The 12994-nt window shown below is 48.6% G+C and overlaps 1 protein-coding gene across 2 annotated transcripts in view; it reads left to right on the forward strand.

Moving 5' to 3' along the window:
* The window catches only part of zfat (zinc finger and AT hook domain containing), a 209263-nt gene that overhangs the window by 36093 nt on the left and 160176 nt on the right, over positions 1-12994 (forward strand). For both annotated transcript variants that reach the window (XM_085992470.1, XM_085992468.1), the window contains exons 3-4: positions 9426-9692; positions 10675-10839. In XM_085992470.1, coding sequence (XP_085848596.1) covers positions 9426-9692; positions 10675-10839 — 432 coding nt within the window. The remainder of the gene's footprint in view (positions 1-9425; positions 9693-10674; positions 10840-12994) is intronic.

Raw genomic sequence — 12994 nt, forward strand, 5'->3', positions numbered from 1 at the left:
GCCCCCAATCCCATGTGCCTTAACTTAACACGCTAATCTCTTATGCGGACCTTATCGAAAGCCTTCTGAAAGCCCAAATACACACACCCACTGGTTCTCCCTTATCTATTCTACCAGTTACATCCTCAAAAAATTCCAGTAGATTAGTTCAGCGCGATTTACCTTTTGTAAATCCATGTTGACTTTGTCCGATCCTGTCACTGTTTTCCAAGTGCTCTGCTATTACATCTTTTATAATGGACTCTAGCATTTTCCCCACTACTGATGTCAGGCTTACCGGTCTATAATTCCCTGTTCTCTCTACCACCTTTTTTGAACAGTGGGGTAACATTAGCTACCCTCCAATCCATGGGAACTGTTCAAGTCTATAGAATTTTGGAAGATGACCAGCAATGCATCTACTATTTCTAGGGCCACTTCCTTAAGTACCCTAGGATGCAGATTATCAGGTCCTGGAGATTTATCGGCCTTCAATCCCATCAATTTCCCTAACACCATTTCCCTATAAATACTGATTTCATCCAGTTCCTCCCTCTCATTAGACCCTATGTTCCCGACATCTCTGGGAGGTTATTTGTGTCCTCCTTTGTGAAGACAGAACCAAAGTATGTATTTAATTGGTCTGCCATTTCTTTGTTCCCCATTATAAATTCCCCTGATTCTGACTGCAAGGGACCTACACTTGACTTCACCAATCTTTTTCTCTTCACATATCTATAGAAACTTTTACAGTCAGTTTTTATGTTACCTGAAAGCTTACTCTCATACTCTATTTTCCCCCTCTTAATTATTCCTTTTGTCCTCCTTTGCTGAATCCTAAACTGCTCCCAATCCTCAGGTTTGCTGCTTTTTCTGGCCAATTTCTATGTCCTCTCCTTGGATCTTATGCTATCCCTAATTTCACTTGTTAGTCACGGTTGAGTCACCTTTTTTGTTTTATTTTTATGCCAAACGTGGATCAACAAATTCTGTAGTTCATGCATGCGATCTTTAAATGTTTGCCATTGCCTATCCATCGTCAACCCTTTGAGTAACATTCCCCAATCAATCCTACCCAACTCGCGCCTCATACCATCGTAGTTTCCTTTATTTAAATTCAGGGCCCTAGTCTCTGAGTCAAATACTTCACTCTCCATCTTGATGAAGAATTCGATCATATTATGATCGCTCCGCCCCAAGGGGCCTCGCACAACAAGATTGTTAATTATTCCTTTCTCATTACATAATACCCAGTCTAAGATGGCCTGATCTCTAGTTGGTTCCTCGACATATTGGCCCAGGAAACCATCCCGTATACACTCCAGGAATTCCTCCTCCACAGTATTGTTACTAATTTGGTTAGCCAAATCTATATGTAGATTAAAGTCACCCATGTTCACCCTGTGCCCTTATTGCACACATCTCTAATTTCTTGTTTAATGCCATCCCCAACCTCCGCATTACTGTTTGGGGGTCTGTATACAACTCCTACTAACGTTTTCTGCCCCTTGGTATTTCTCCGCTCTGCCCATACAGATTCCTCATCATCAGGGCTAATATCCTTCCTTACAATTGTGTTAATCTCTTTAACCAGCAATGCTACCCCACCTCCTTTTCCTTTTTGCCTGTCTTTCCTGAATATTGAATACCCCTGGATGTTGAGTTCCCAGCCTTGGTCACTATGCAGCCATGTTTCCGTAATCCCAATCATATCATATCCATTTATATCTATTTGCGCAGCTAATTCATCCACCTTATTACAAATGGCGCTCGCATTAAGACACAGAGCCTTCAGGCTTGTTTTTTTAACACTCTTAGAACTTTTAGAATTATTATTTACTGTGGCCATGTTTGATTTAAACCCTTGATTTCTCTGATTACCACTTTTGCTTTTCTCCTTCCTGCCTTTTGCTTCTATCCTTGTTTCCCTTTCCTGTGTCTCCTTGCACAGGTTCCCAACCCCCTGCCATTTTATTTTAAACCCTCCCCCACAGCACTGGCAAACACTTCCCCTAGGACATCGGTCCCGGTCCTGCCCAGGTGCAAACCGTCCGGTTTGTACTGGTCCCACCTCTCCCAGAGCCGGTCCCAGGAATTTGAATCCCTCCCCCTTGCACCATTCCTCTAGCCACGTATTCTTCTGAAATATCCTTCTGTTTCTACTCTGACTAGCACGTGGCACTGGTAGCAATCCTGAGATTACTACCTTTGAGGTCCTAATTTTTAATTTACCTCCTAACTCCCTATATTCAGCTTTTACGACCTCATCCCGGCTTTTACCTATATCGTTGGCACCTATATGCACCACGACAACGGGCTGTTCACCCTCCCCTCCCAAAATGCTCCGCAGCCGCTCCGAGACATCCTTGTCCCTTGCACCAGGGAGGCAACATACCATCCTGGAGTCTCGTTTGTGGCCGCAGAAACACCTATCTATTCCCCTTACAGTAGAATCTCCTATTACTATAGCTCTGCCACTCTTTTCCCTCACGTCCTGTGCAGCATAACCACCAACGGTACCAGGAAGTTGGCTGCTGCTGTCTTCCCCCGGTAAGCCATCTCCCCCAACAATATCCAAAGCGGTATATCTGTTTGAGGGGGGGATGACTACAGGGGACCCCTGCACTGCTTGCCTGCGCCTACTACTCTGCCTGGCAGTCACCCATTCCCTTCCTGCCTGTGCAGCCTTTACCTGCGGTGTGACCATCTCATTAAACGTGATATCGACGACGTCCTCAGCATCGCGAATGCTCCAGTATGTATCCATTCGCAGCTCCAGCACCACAATGCATCCCTGATTTCCCACATAGTGCAGGAGGAGCATACCACGGCGCTGAGCTGTGCTGCCATGGCTTGCCCTTTAATTAATTCAAATAAAATTAAATCAAATCAATCCCACCAATTACACTACAATTAAATGATATACTCAAGGGCCCTTGTTTACCAGCAGTCCCTGCTACACAACAGAGACCCTAGAAACTATAAACCACAAAATTTAAGTTCGGGAAAAGCGAGAAAGAGCGAAATACTCACCAACCAATCATTTACCTGCTTTCTGGTGACGTCACACTTCGATTACTTTTTACTTCTCTCCCGCTCTCGGAGCTCTGTGCCTCTCGCAGGTCCATCTCTCCCGCTCTCGGCTCTGTTTAAATCAGCTTCTTCCGCTCTCTGAGCTCTGTGCCTCTCATTGGCCCGCCTCTCCCGCTCTCGGCTCTGTTTAAATCAGCTCTCCCACTCTCGGAGCTCTGTGCCTCTCGCAGGTCCGCCTCTCCTGCTCTCGGCTCTGTTTAAATCAGCCTCTCCCGCTCTCGGAGCTCTGTGCCTCTGAGTCTCTGGGGAGCAGTGATCATAGTATTATAGAATTTTATGTTGAATTTGAGAGTGATTTAGGTAAGTCCGAAACTGAGGTCTTAAATCTGACAAAGCAAACTAAGTAGGTATGGGAGGTGAGTTGGCTATATATAGGTTGGAATACTAGATAAAAGCTATGACGGTAGATAAGCAATGGCAAACCTATAAAATAATTCATAATTCACAACAAATATACATTCCCTTAAGGAATAAAAACCCCACGGGTCCAACCGTGACTAACCAGAAAAGTTAAAGATAGTATTAAATTAAAGGAAGAGATTATAATGTTGCCAAAAAGAGTAGTAAGCCTGAGGATTGGGATGATTTTAGAATTCGGCAAAGAAGGACCGAGAAAAAATAGAATGAGAGTAAACTAGCAAGAGACGTAAAAACAGATTGTAAAAAGGAAGAGATTAGCAAAAGTAAACATGAGTCCCTTCCAGGCCGAGACAGGAGAAATTATAATGGGGAATAAGGAAATGGCAGAGACATTAAACAAATACTTTGTATCTGTCGTCACGGAAGAAGACACAAAAAACATTCTGGAAATAGTGGGAAACCAAGGCCTAGAAATTCAGTTGGTTGCGCCAGCAGTTAGCGCCTTAAGAGAAGTGAATTTTGGGCGCTATGCGTGTAGCGCCCGGGCGCAGCGCAGTTTGCGCCTCGCCCCAAATTAAGTGGACCCTTAGCGCCGGCGTAAAGTTTAGCACCCGCCCGGCTGCGGGCGCAGAAAATGACGTCACATCCTCGTGCCACGCCCTTTGCGCGCCCCGATTCCAAACTTCAGTCGGACCGCCCCATTGTGCGGCTGGCGGCCAGAGCGTTTGTAAAATGGAATGCAACACAGCCGACGCGGGCCCCGGGGAGCGCAAATTAAAGGGCACGTACCCTGCAGTATAAAGGGCAGCCATTTTGCAGCAAACACTCTTGTGCAACGGAATTCTGGACACACAACAAGGAGGAGAGCTAACTGGTTTCGTGCAGCAATAGCTCAGGTATTTTTGGACTCGGGCCAAAGCGCTGCAAGTGCCCTGTTGGAAATTTGACTGTTTGCCAGCATTTGATGGGGGCTGCATGGGGTGCCAACGTGGAGTTTCAGCGCCATGTGCGTAGGGCTCGCAGACGCGGGGTCAGAGGGGCAGCCCTGGCTAGAGGCAGAGGGGGCAACAGGCGTCGGCAACATAGGCCTTACCCAGTCAGGGTATACCGCCAGCAGCGCTCCTACCTCACCATGAGTGGCGCGCGATGTGTAAGAAGGCTGAGATTCCGAAAGGAGGTGGTTGCAGAGATCTGCCACCTGCTTCGCAGAGATCTGCGTCCAAAGCTCAGGTGCAGGACGGCTCTGTCGGTGGAAGTGAAGGTGACGGTGGCATTGAACTTCTATGCCACCGGCTCCTTCCAATCCGCTGTTGGGGACATAGCGAACATATCCCAGTTCGGCGTGCATAGCTGCATCTGCCAGGTGACCGATGCCCTTTTCAGAAGGAGACGCCAATTCATCTCCTTCCCCATGGCCCTGGAGAGCCAGCATCAGCGTGCAGTGGGATTTGCTAGACTCGCGGCCTTCCTCTTGGTGCAGGGCGCCATTGACTGTACGCATGTGGCTTTGCGGGCACCTCTGGAGCATGGCGAGCAGTATCGCAACCGGAAGGGCTACCATTCTCTCAATGTGCAGCTGGTGTGTGACCACAAGCAGCGCATCCTGGCTGTCAATGCCTGCTTTCCAGGCAGCTGCCACGATGCCTTTATCCTGCGGCAGAGTACTGTGCATGACATGTTCGAGGCACAGCCTCCCCCAAGAGGATGGCTACTCGGGGACAAAGGCTATCCTTTGTGTACCTGGCTCATGACCCCGCTCCGCGCGCCCAGGACCGCTGCTGAAGAGGCATACAACGAGAGCCATCAAAGGAGCAGAAACATCATCGAGCAAACTATTGGGGTCCTCAAGCAGCGGTTCCGCTGCCTTGATCGTTCCGGCGGATCTCTGCAGTATTCGCCGCACCGGGTCTCCCAATTTGTCGTAGTTTGCTGCATGCTACACAACCTGGCTCTCCGCAGGATTCAGGCACTGCCACCTGACGTTGGACCACCACCTCAGGAGGAGGAGGAGGAGTACGTTCCCAGGAGGGAGCGACAAGGTCCAAGGGCCGTCCGTCGCCAGCTTATTGAACGTAACTTCTAAGCCCCCTGTCGGGGAATGCCTTGTGACCATGAAGCAAGATGAATGCAGCCGCTCCGCAAGCCCTCAGCCGGCGAAGGCAACAAAGACTAACAAGAACAACCATGGACACTGTCTGAATAAACATAAATTTATATTTGACAAAAATGAAACCCCTTCCCACATGAATCCCAAAAACAATCAACGGCCCCCACAAAAAGTGCAACAAACGACTCTCTCCCACAACCTGGGGAGGAGTAACTCCACATTTGAACAAACCAGGCCTCAACCTCGGCCTTAACGCAAAAAACATACCCATAAACAAAACAACCATGGGCAAAATAAAGATGTCCACCGCCATATAAAATGAAAGCTGGCCACACCCTCTACTTAGTGGCCCGCGAGGGCGAGACCTTGTCCAGCCTTTTGGCGCCCCTGCCCGGCCTGCTGCTCCTCCGCAAGCTCTGCCCAGTGGCTGCTGCGAGGCTGGGGGAAGGCGCCTGAGGGTCAGATGTCCTTCCGCCAGATGGCCTTGGGGGGCGGCCTACACGGGCTTTGGGCCTCGAGGGGCCGACTGTTGATTGGCGCACATGTGCATGGCCACCATCAGCTCCAGCCGCTTGCCGTTGACGCTCCACTGGGGGAGTGGTGGCGATGGATGGCGCAATGTGGGCAAGCTGGCGTATTGGAGGCGCTGGCTGGTGATGTCGCACGCTGGCACTCGCCCGGGCACGCACTGCACGATCCGCACCAATCAGCCGAAGGGCGGATCGCTGTGCTGCTGCAGCGCGGCGGGTGCCCTGGCGATGCCTGGCTGAGGCAGCGCGTGTGGCAGCAGTGAGTGCCCCTGTTGCCTTGGTCTGCGCCCGCATCACATCCGCCACTGACTTGACGGCATCAGCCAGCGACTCCATCGCCGGAGGCATCCGTTCCACTACCTCCATCATCATCCGGCCACTCTCGGCATTTGATGCCCCAAACTCCCGCACACTGGTCGCCAGCGACTCGATGGCCTCAGGCATCCGTCCCACCATCTGCATGAGCTCTGTGTGGCGGCGGTCCGAATCCTCGGCCATTTGGTCCAGCTGGCGCACCTCCTCCGAGGTGAAGGTGGCCGGACTGGAGGCGGGACTCTCCCGCTGGGGAGCAGGGGTCCGAGCTAGGCGACCCTTGGCACGTTGCTGGCGCCGAATGTCCGCAGCAACTGCACTCCCCTCCGATCCTTCCCCCCCTCTGGGGGGAAGGCCGCGGCCCACCCGCAGCCCTCCTGGGTGGCTGGACGCCACTGGTCCCAGCAGCTGCACTCCCCTCCGAAAGTTGTTCCAGGCTCTCGTCCAGGGAAGACGTGTCCAACACTTCGCCCTCTGCTGCGGGACCTGATTCCTCCCCTGATGGTCCGGGTTGCTCTTCCTCCTCCTCCTCCTCCTCCTGTTCGGAGGGGCTGTCACTGGCAGCTTCAGGGAGCTCTTCGTCACCAGCTGAAAGCAGGAAGGCACAAGAGTAGCTTCAGAGTGAGGAGAGGGCATCAGCGAGGGAGTCATGACTGGTGGCATTCAGCGCATTGGTGGCACAGTGGCAAAGGAGGTAGCTCGGATGCGCAAGTGCGACGAGAGAGGGCCAAAAGGCGAGGTCCTTACCATTGCCGGGCAGCGGAGGGTCGGCTTCTCCGCACGCTCTGGGCACAGTCACGCGGCCTCCCATGAGGCCACTCACGCGCTCCTCCAGGGGAGTGAGCTTCTGGAACTTGGCGCGGCCTCCCCCGGTGATGTCGCGGTGCTTGCGATTATTCGCAAGTTTAGCCTGCAAGAGAAAGGACGGGCTCTAAGTACGGTGTGTAGCCGTGACGTAGTGTGCACTGCCTCCCATGGTGGAATAGCTTGGGCAGAGTGTAGCCCTGATCTAGTGCGCACTGCCTCTCATGGTGGAATAGCTTGGCCAGTGTGTAAAGTGCAGAATGTGCAATTGATGCTCATGACTGTCCCAAAGCTGCTGGCTGAGGGCTGCCCATTAGGCCTTTCAGGTCCCTTTGCCCATCATGTCAGGTGTACATGCAAGAATGAGGAGGAGAGTGGAAAGGGTACTCACCCTGACAATCCTGGTCAGGTCATTGTATTTCTTCCGACATTGCACCTTGTCCCTGGGGGCATCGCCGTAGGACGACACCCTGGTGGCGATCTCCCTCCAGGCTTTGGTGTAGACGCGGTGGGTGGGATTCCTGCCATTGTCTGGGAACAAGATCCTGCGCCTCTTCTCCAATGCTGTCAGCATGATATCCAGATCATGCTCTGAGAAGCGCAGGGCACGCTCACGGGCCTTATCATGCGTTGCCATGGCTCCTTGGGCTCAGCAGCAGTGTTGAGGCCTAGTTTGAAAGCTGCAGTGTGCAGGGCGTGGCAGCAGACCAAATCGTCCCTTCCCCCTTTAAGAGCTGGCCGGTGCCACGGGGTATGCTGTCAATCAAAAAATGACCGCACCCGCACTGCGCCCCGCCTCGGCGCTATCCCTCTGCACCGCCAGCTTAGCGCCTAAAGATAGTCGTGTAACGCCTCTTTTAGCGCTCCAGCAACCTCTTAGGGCGAAGCAACTGAATTTCGGCGAAGGGGGCGCAACTTTGGAGCGGGCGATAAAGTCGGGCGGGCGCTAACGTTAGCGCCCCAAAACTGGCAAAACTGAATTTCTAGGCCCAAGTGTCTAGTGAGAATGAGAAACTTAAAGAAATTAGTATTAGTATAGAAATAGTTTTCAAAAAAATTACTGGGGCTAAAAGCTGACAAATCCCCTGGACCTGATGGCCTGCATCCTAGGGTTTTAAAAGAGGTGGCTATATAGATGGTGGATTCATTAGTTTTGATCTTCCAGAATTCCCTATATTCTAGTACAGTCCCCGCAGATTGGAAGGTAGAAAACGTAACCTCGCTATTCAAGAAAGAAGGGAACTGTAGACCTGTTGGCCTGAAACCAGTAGTAGGGAAAATGCTTGAATCTATTATTAGGGACGTGGTAACAGGGCACCTAGAAATCATAATATGATTGGGCAGAGTCAACACTGATTTATGAAAGGAAAATTGTGTTTGACAAATCTAATAGAGTTTTTTGATGTTGTAACTAGGGTAGATAAAGGGGAATCAGTGGATGTAGTGTATTTGAATTTTCAGAAGGCATTCGATAAGGTGCCACACAAGAAGTTATTACACAAAGTTAGAGCTCATGGATTGAGGATTGGTTATCTGACAGAAAAGAGAGAGTAGGAATTAACATGTCATTTTCGGGTTGGCAGGCTGTAACTCGGGGTACCGCAAGGATCGGTGCTTGGCCCTCAACTATTTACAATCTATATCAATGACAAGTGCAACAAAGGTTCACCTGACCGATTAAAGGATGGGTGGTTTGTCCTATTGAGGAGACTAGACTCATATTGCCTAGAATTTAGAAGAATGAGAGGTAATCTCATTGAAGCATATAAAATTCTTATAGAGCTTGACAAGGTAGATGCTGGGAGGATGTTTCCTCTGACTGGGGAGTCTAGAAGTAGGGGTCACAGTCTCAGAATAAGGAGTTGGCCATTTAGGTCTGAGATGAGGAGAAATTTCTTCACTCAGAGGGTTGTCAATCTTTGGAATTCTCTACCCCAGAGGGCTGTGGATGCTCATTCGTATATTCAAGGCAGACATTGATTTTTGGATATTAAGGGATATGGGAATAGTGCAGGAAAGTGGAGTTGGGGTAGAAGAGCAACCATGATCTCATTGAATGGCAGAGCAGGCTCGAAGGGCTGAATGGCCTACTCCTGCTCCTATTTCTTATGTTCTTAAGTACAAAATGTTCTTAAGGTGCTGTCGCATCCCCGTTCATTATAGTGCAGAAACATTAGCCACCGTCTAAGTAATCCTGGACAATTCTGACTGTTCTGTCTCATAACTCAATTTTAATTTAGCGACAGTAACTGTGAAGAGGAAGAGGGGAAGACCCAAAGGTTCAAAGAAGAAATTCTACGCTGAAGCAGAGGAGTTGGGAGATGCCGGTAATTGCAATCTGAGTGCAGAGAGTACACTTGACCAAGAAGAGGAGGAATTGGAGGAGTCGGAGAGTTTGGACTGCAGGAAGTGCAGTCGGAAATTTTCGAACAGGAGACAGCTGCGGAAACATCGCTGCTTTGTTGTACTGAAGGACGATGGGGAAGAAGAAGAAGAAGCAGAAGATGGTAATACTTACTTATTTATCACCAGACATCACACTGGGTTTAATGTTGTACTTATAAATTTAGGGATGCAGTTTTATTTTTCTGCCACATGACAGCGCCAGGGACCCGGGTTCGAATCCGGCCTCGGGTGACTGTCTGTGTGGAGTTTGCACATTCTCCCCGTGTTTGCGTGGGTTTCCTCCGGGTGCTCCGGTTTCCTCCCACAGTCCAAAGATGTGCGGGTTAGGTTGATTGGCTGTGATAAATTGACCCTTAGTGTTAGGGGGATTAAATACATGGGGTTACGGGGATCGGGTGGGATATGTGTCGGTGCAGGCTCGATGGGCTGAAATGGCCTCTATCTGCACTGTGGGGTTTCTGTGATTGTATTGTTTATGGGGTGAGGAGTCTCCACAATTTCACATAACCCTTTGAGAACTAATTGTAACCACTTTCAAGCTATTTTGAAAATCTTCTCCGCTTCACATGCATGAAACAGTGGGCAATATTTTGGATGTTCGTTGAGGACATGATCAGGCTTGGCTGTGATCCTGCCTCGAGTCAAATAGTGTGCCGATACTCACTATCTAGGCTTACACATGAGGCAGGCTGCTGGGAGGATGATCAGTAACTCAGTAAGTGGTCAGTACTTCCAGTAGAAGAGGAAAGAGAGAGGAGAAAAAAAGGTAAACAAAAAGAAAGACAGAAAGGAAACCTCACGGAGGTAACTGGGAATGTACACAGTACTCCAGATGTGGTCTCACAAAGACCTTGTATGCCGAGGGGGTAGTGTGAGGGGGCTTCTGATGACATGGCCAAGATTGGGAATTTGATGCGCAGGATCCTATCCTCCATGGCACAATAATGTTACTCCACTTCATCCCTTTATAGTACTGATTGATTTCTGCATCACAGTCAAATGTAATTGTATTAGGATTGGAATGAGATTAGGGATAAATTAGGGTGTGTTGTTCCTGTGATTGATCTCTCTTTTTCTCTCTAGACAAAACAGATCCTGAAGTAGAGTTGGATGATGAAAGAGATAGGGCAGTCAAAAGACCACGCTTACAAAAGAATGAAAAGTTGACATTTAAGGATGCTGATCAAAATGCAGGAGGAAAGAAGCCAATTATCAGTGTGGTTCTCACGGCACATGAAGCTATTCCAGGTGAGCAGTAATGAACTTCCATTTATTTAGCCCCTAATCTCATCTCTCAAAGCACTTGACCTTTAACGAATGAGTTTAAAGTGCAGTCACTGTTATGTAGCCAAATGTGGCAGCCCTTTTGATCTAACCCATGCTATAGCCAAGCAGGAAATGCTGATAGTGGGTGCAGAACTATTCCACCGCCCGCACTGAGATCCCACACCTTGGGAGTTGAGCACCAAAACTGAGCCATAGTATTTGTTAGGACAAACTATGATAAACATAGAACAAACAAAAAATAAATAAGAGAATTGCAAAAATACAGTTGATACTATTTGGATTATGTTCCCGCATGCACTTGTAGTAATATCACAATTCTAAAGAAGGAATAGGGTGGTTCATTGGACCAATGTGTTGGTGCTTGGATGCCTGGAATGACAGAGCAGAAAGCGGTTTGTGACACGAGTTCCCTACACGGTAAGCTCCTCACTTTCAAGGTTTGGGAGGGGCAGTAAAATGGGTCAGAACGAGAATTAAATGGATGAGTCACTCCTGGGAGCAAAGGCTACAAAATTAAGTGCAACAGGGAAACGCCATTCTGCCTATCTAGCTTAATCTTCCATAGAATCCTCACAGTGCATCATCTAACTGCCTCATGATTCCAGAGTTTTTTGGGCTGAATTTTAATCTGCAGGAGTGGATGGGTTTGGGTAAGGATGGGAGTTTAAAACCGGCAAAATTGACCGCGTCGGGAAGCTGGCTCCAACCTACCGACTTCCGCATTTGACTGGAGCACGTTGAGGCTGCCTGCGCGCAACCCCCTCAGGAGAGGCAGGTTGTCAATTACCATATGTTAATCGCTCAATTACATACGTACATAAGAATTAGGAGCAGGAATAGGCCCCTCGAGCCTGCTCCGCCATTCAATAAGATCATGGTTGACCTGATTACGCCACATTCCCGCCTATCCCTGATAACCTTTCACCCCCTTGCTTATCAAGAATCTATCTACCTCTGCCTTAAAAATATTCAAAGACTCTGCTTCCACTGCCCTCCGAGGAAGAGAGTTCCAAAGACTCACGACCCTCTGAGAAAAAATTTCTCCTCATCTGTCTTAAATGGGCGATCCCTTATTTTTAAACAGTGACCCCTAGTTCTAGATTCTCCCACAAGAGGAAACATCCTCTCCACATCCACCCTGTCAAGACCCCTCAGGATCTTATGTGTTTCAATCAAGTCACCTCTTACTCTTCTAAACTCCAGCGGATACAAGCCTAGCCTGTCCAACCTTTCCTCATAAGACAACCCGTCCATTCCAGGTATTAGTCCAGTAAACCTTCTCTGAACTGTTTCCAACGCATTTACATCCTTCCTTAAATAAGGAGACCAATACTGTAGACAGTACTCCAGATGTGGTCTCACAAATGCCCTGTATAACTGAAGCATAACCTTCCTACTTTTGTATTCAAATCCCCTCGCAATAAATGATAACATTCTATTAGCTTTCCTAATTACTTGCTGTACCTGCATACTAACCTTTTGTGATTCATGCACTAGGACACCCAGATCCCTCTGCATCTCAGAGCTCTGCAATCTCTCACCATTTAGATAATATGCTTTTTATTCTTCCTGCCAAAATGGATAATTTCACATTTTCCCACATTATACTCCATTTGCCAGATCTTTGACCACTCACTTAACCTATCTTTTTTCCCTTTGTAGCCTCCTTATGTCCTCTTCACAATTTACTTTCCTACCCTTTCCTACCTATCTTTGTGTTATCAGCAAATTTAGCAACCATAAATTTGCTGATGACACATCCCTTCATCCAAGTCATTTATATAAATTGTAAAAGTTGAGGCCCCAGCACTGATCCCTGTGGCACACCACTTGTTACATCTTGCCAACCAGAAAATGACCCATTTATGCCTATTCTCTGTTTCCTGTTAGCTAGCCAATCTTCTATCCATGCCAATATGCCCCTACACCATGAGCTTTTATTTTCCACAATAACCTTTGCTGTGGCACCTTATCAAATGCCTTCCAGAAATCTAAGTACAGTACATCCACCGTTTCCCTTTATCCACAGCACATGTTACTTCCTCAAAGAATTCCAATAAATTGGTTAAACATGATTTCCCTTGCACAAAACCATGTTGACTCTGCCTGATTACCT

This window comes from Somniosus microcephalus, chromosome 7, assembly GCF_052327205.1.
Source record: "Somniosus microcephalus isolate GS21.2 chromosome 7, FLI_Smic_1.0, whole genome shotgun sequence".
Lineage (NCBI taxonomy): Eukaryota > Metazoa > Chordata > Chondrichthyes > Squaliformes > Somniosidae > Somniosus > Somniosus microcephalus.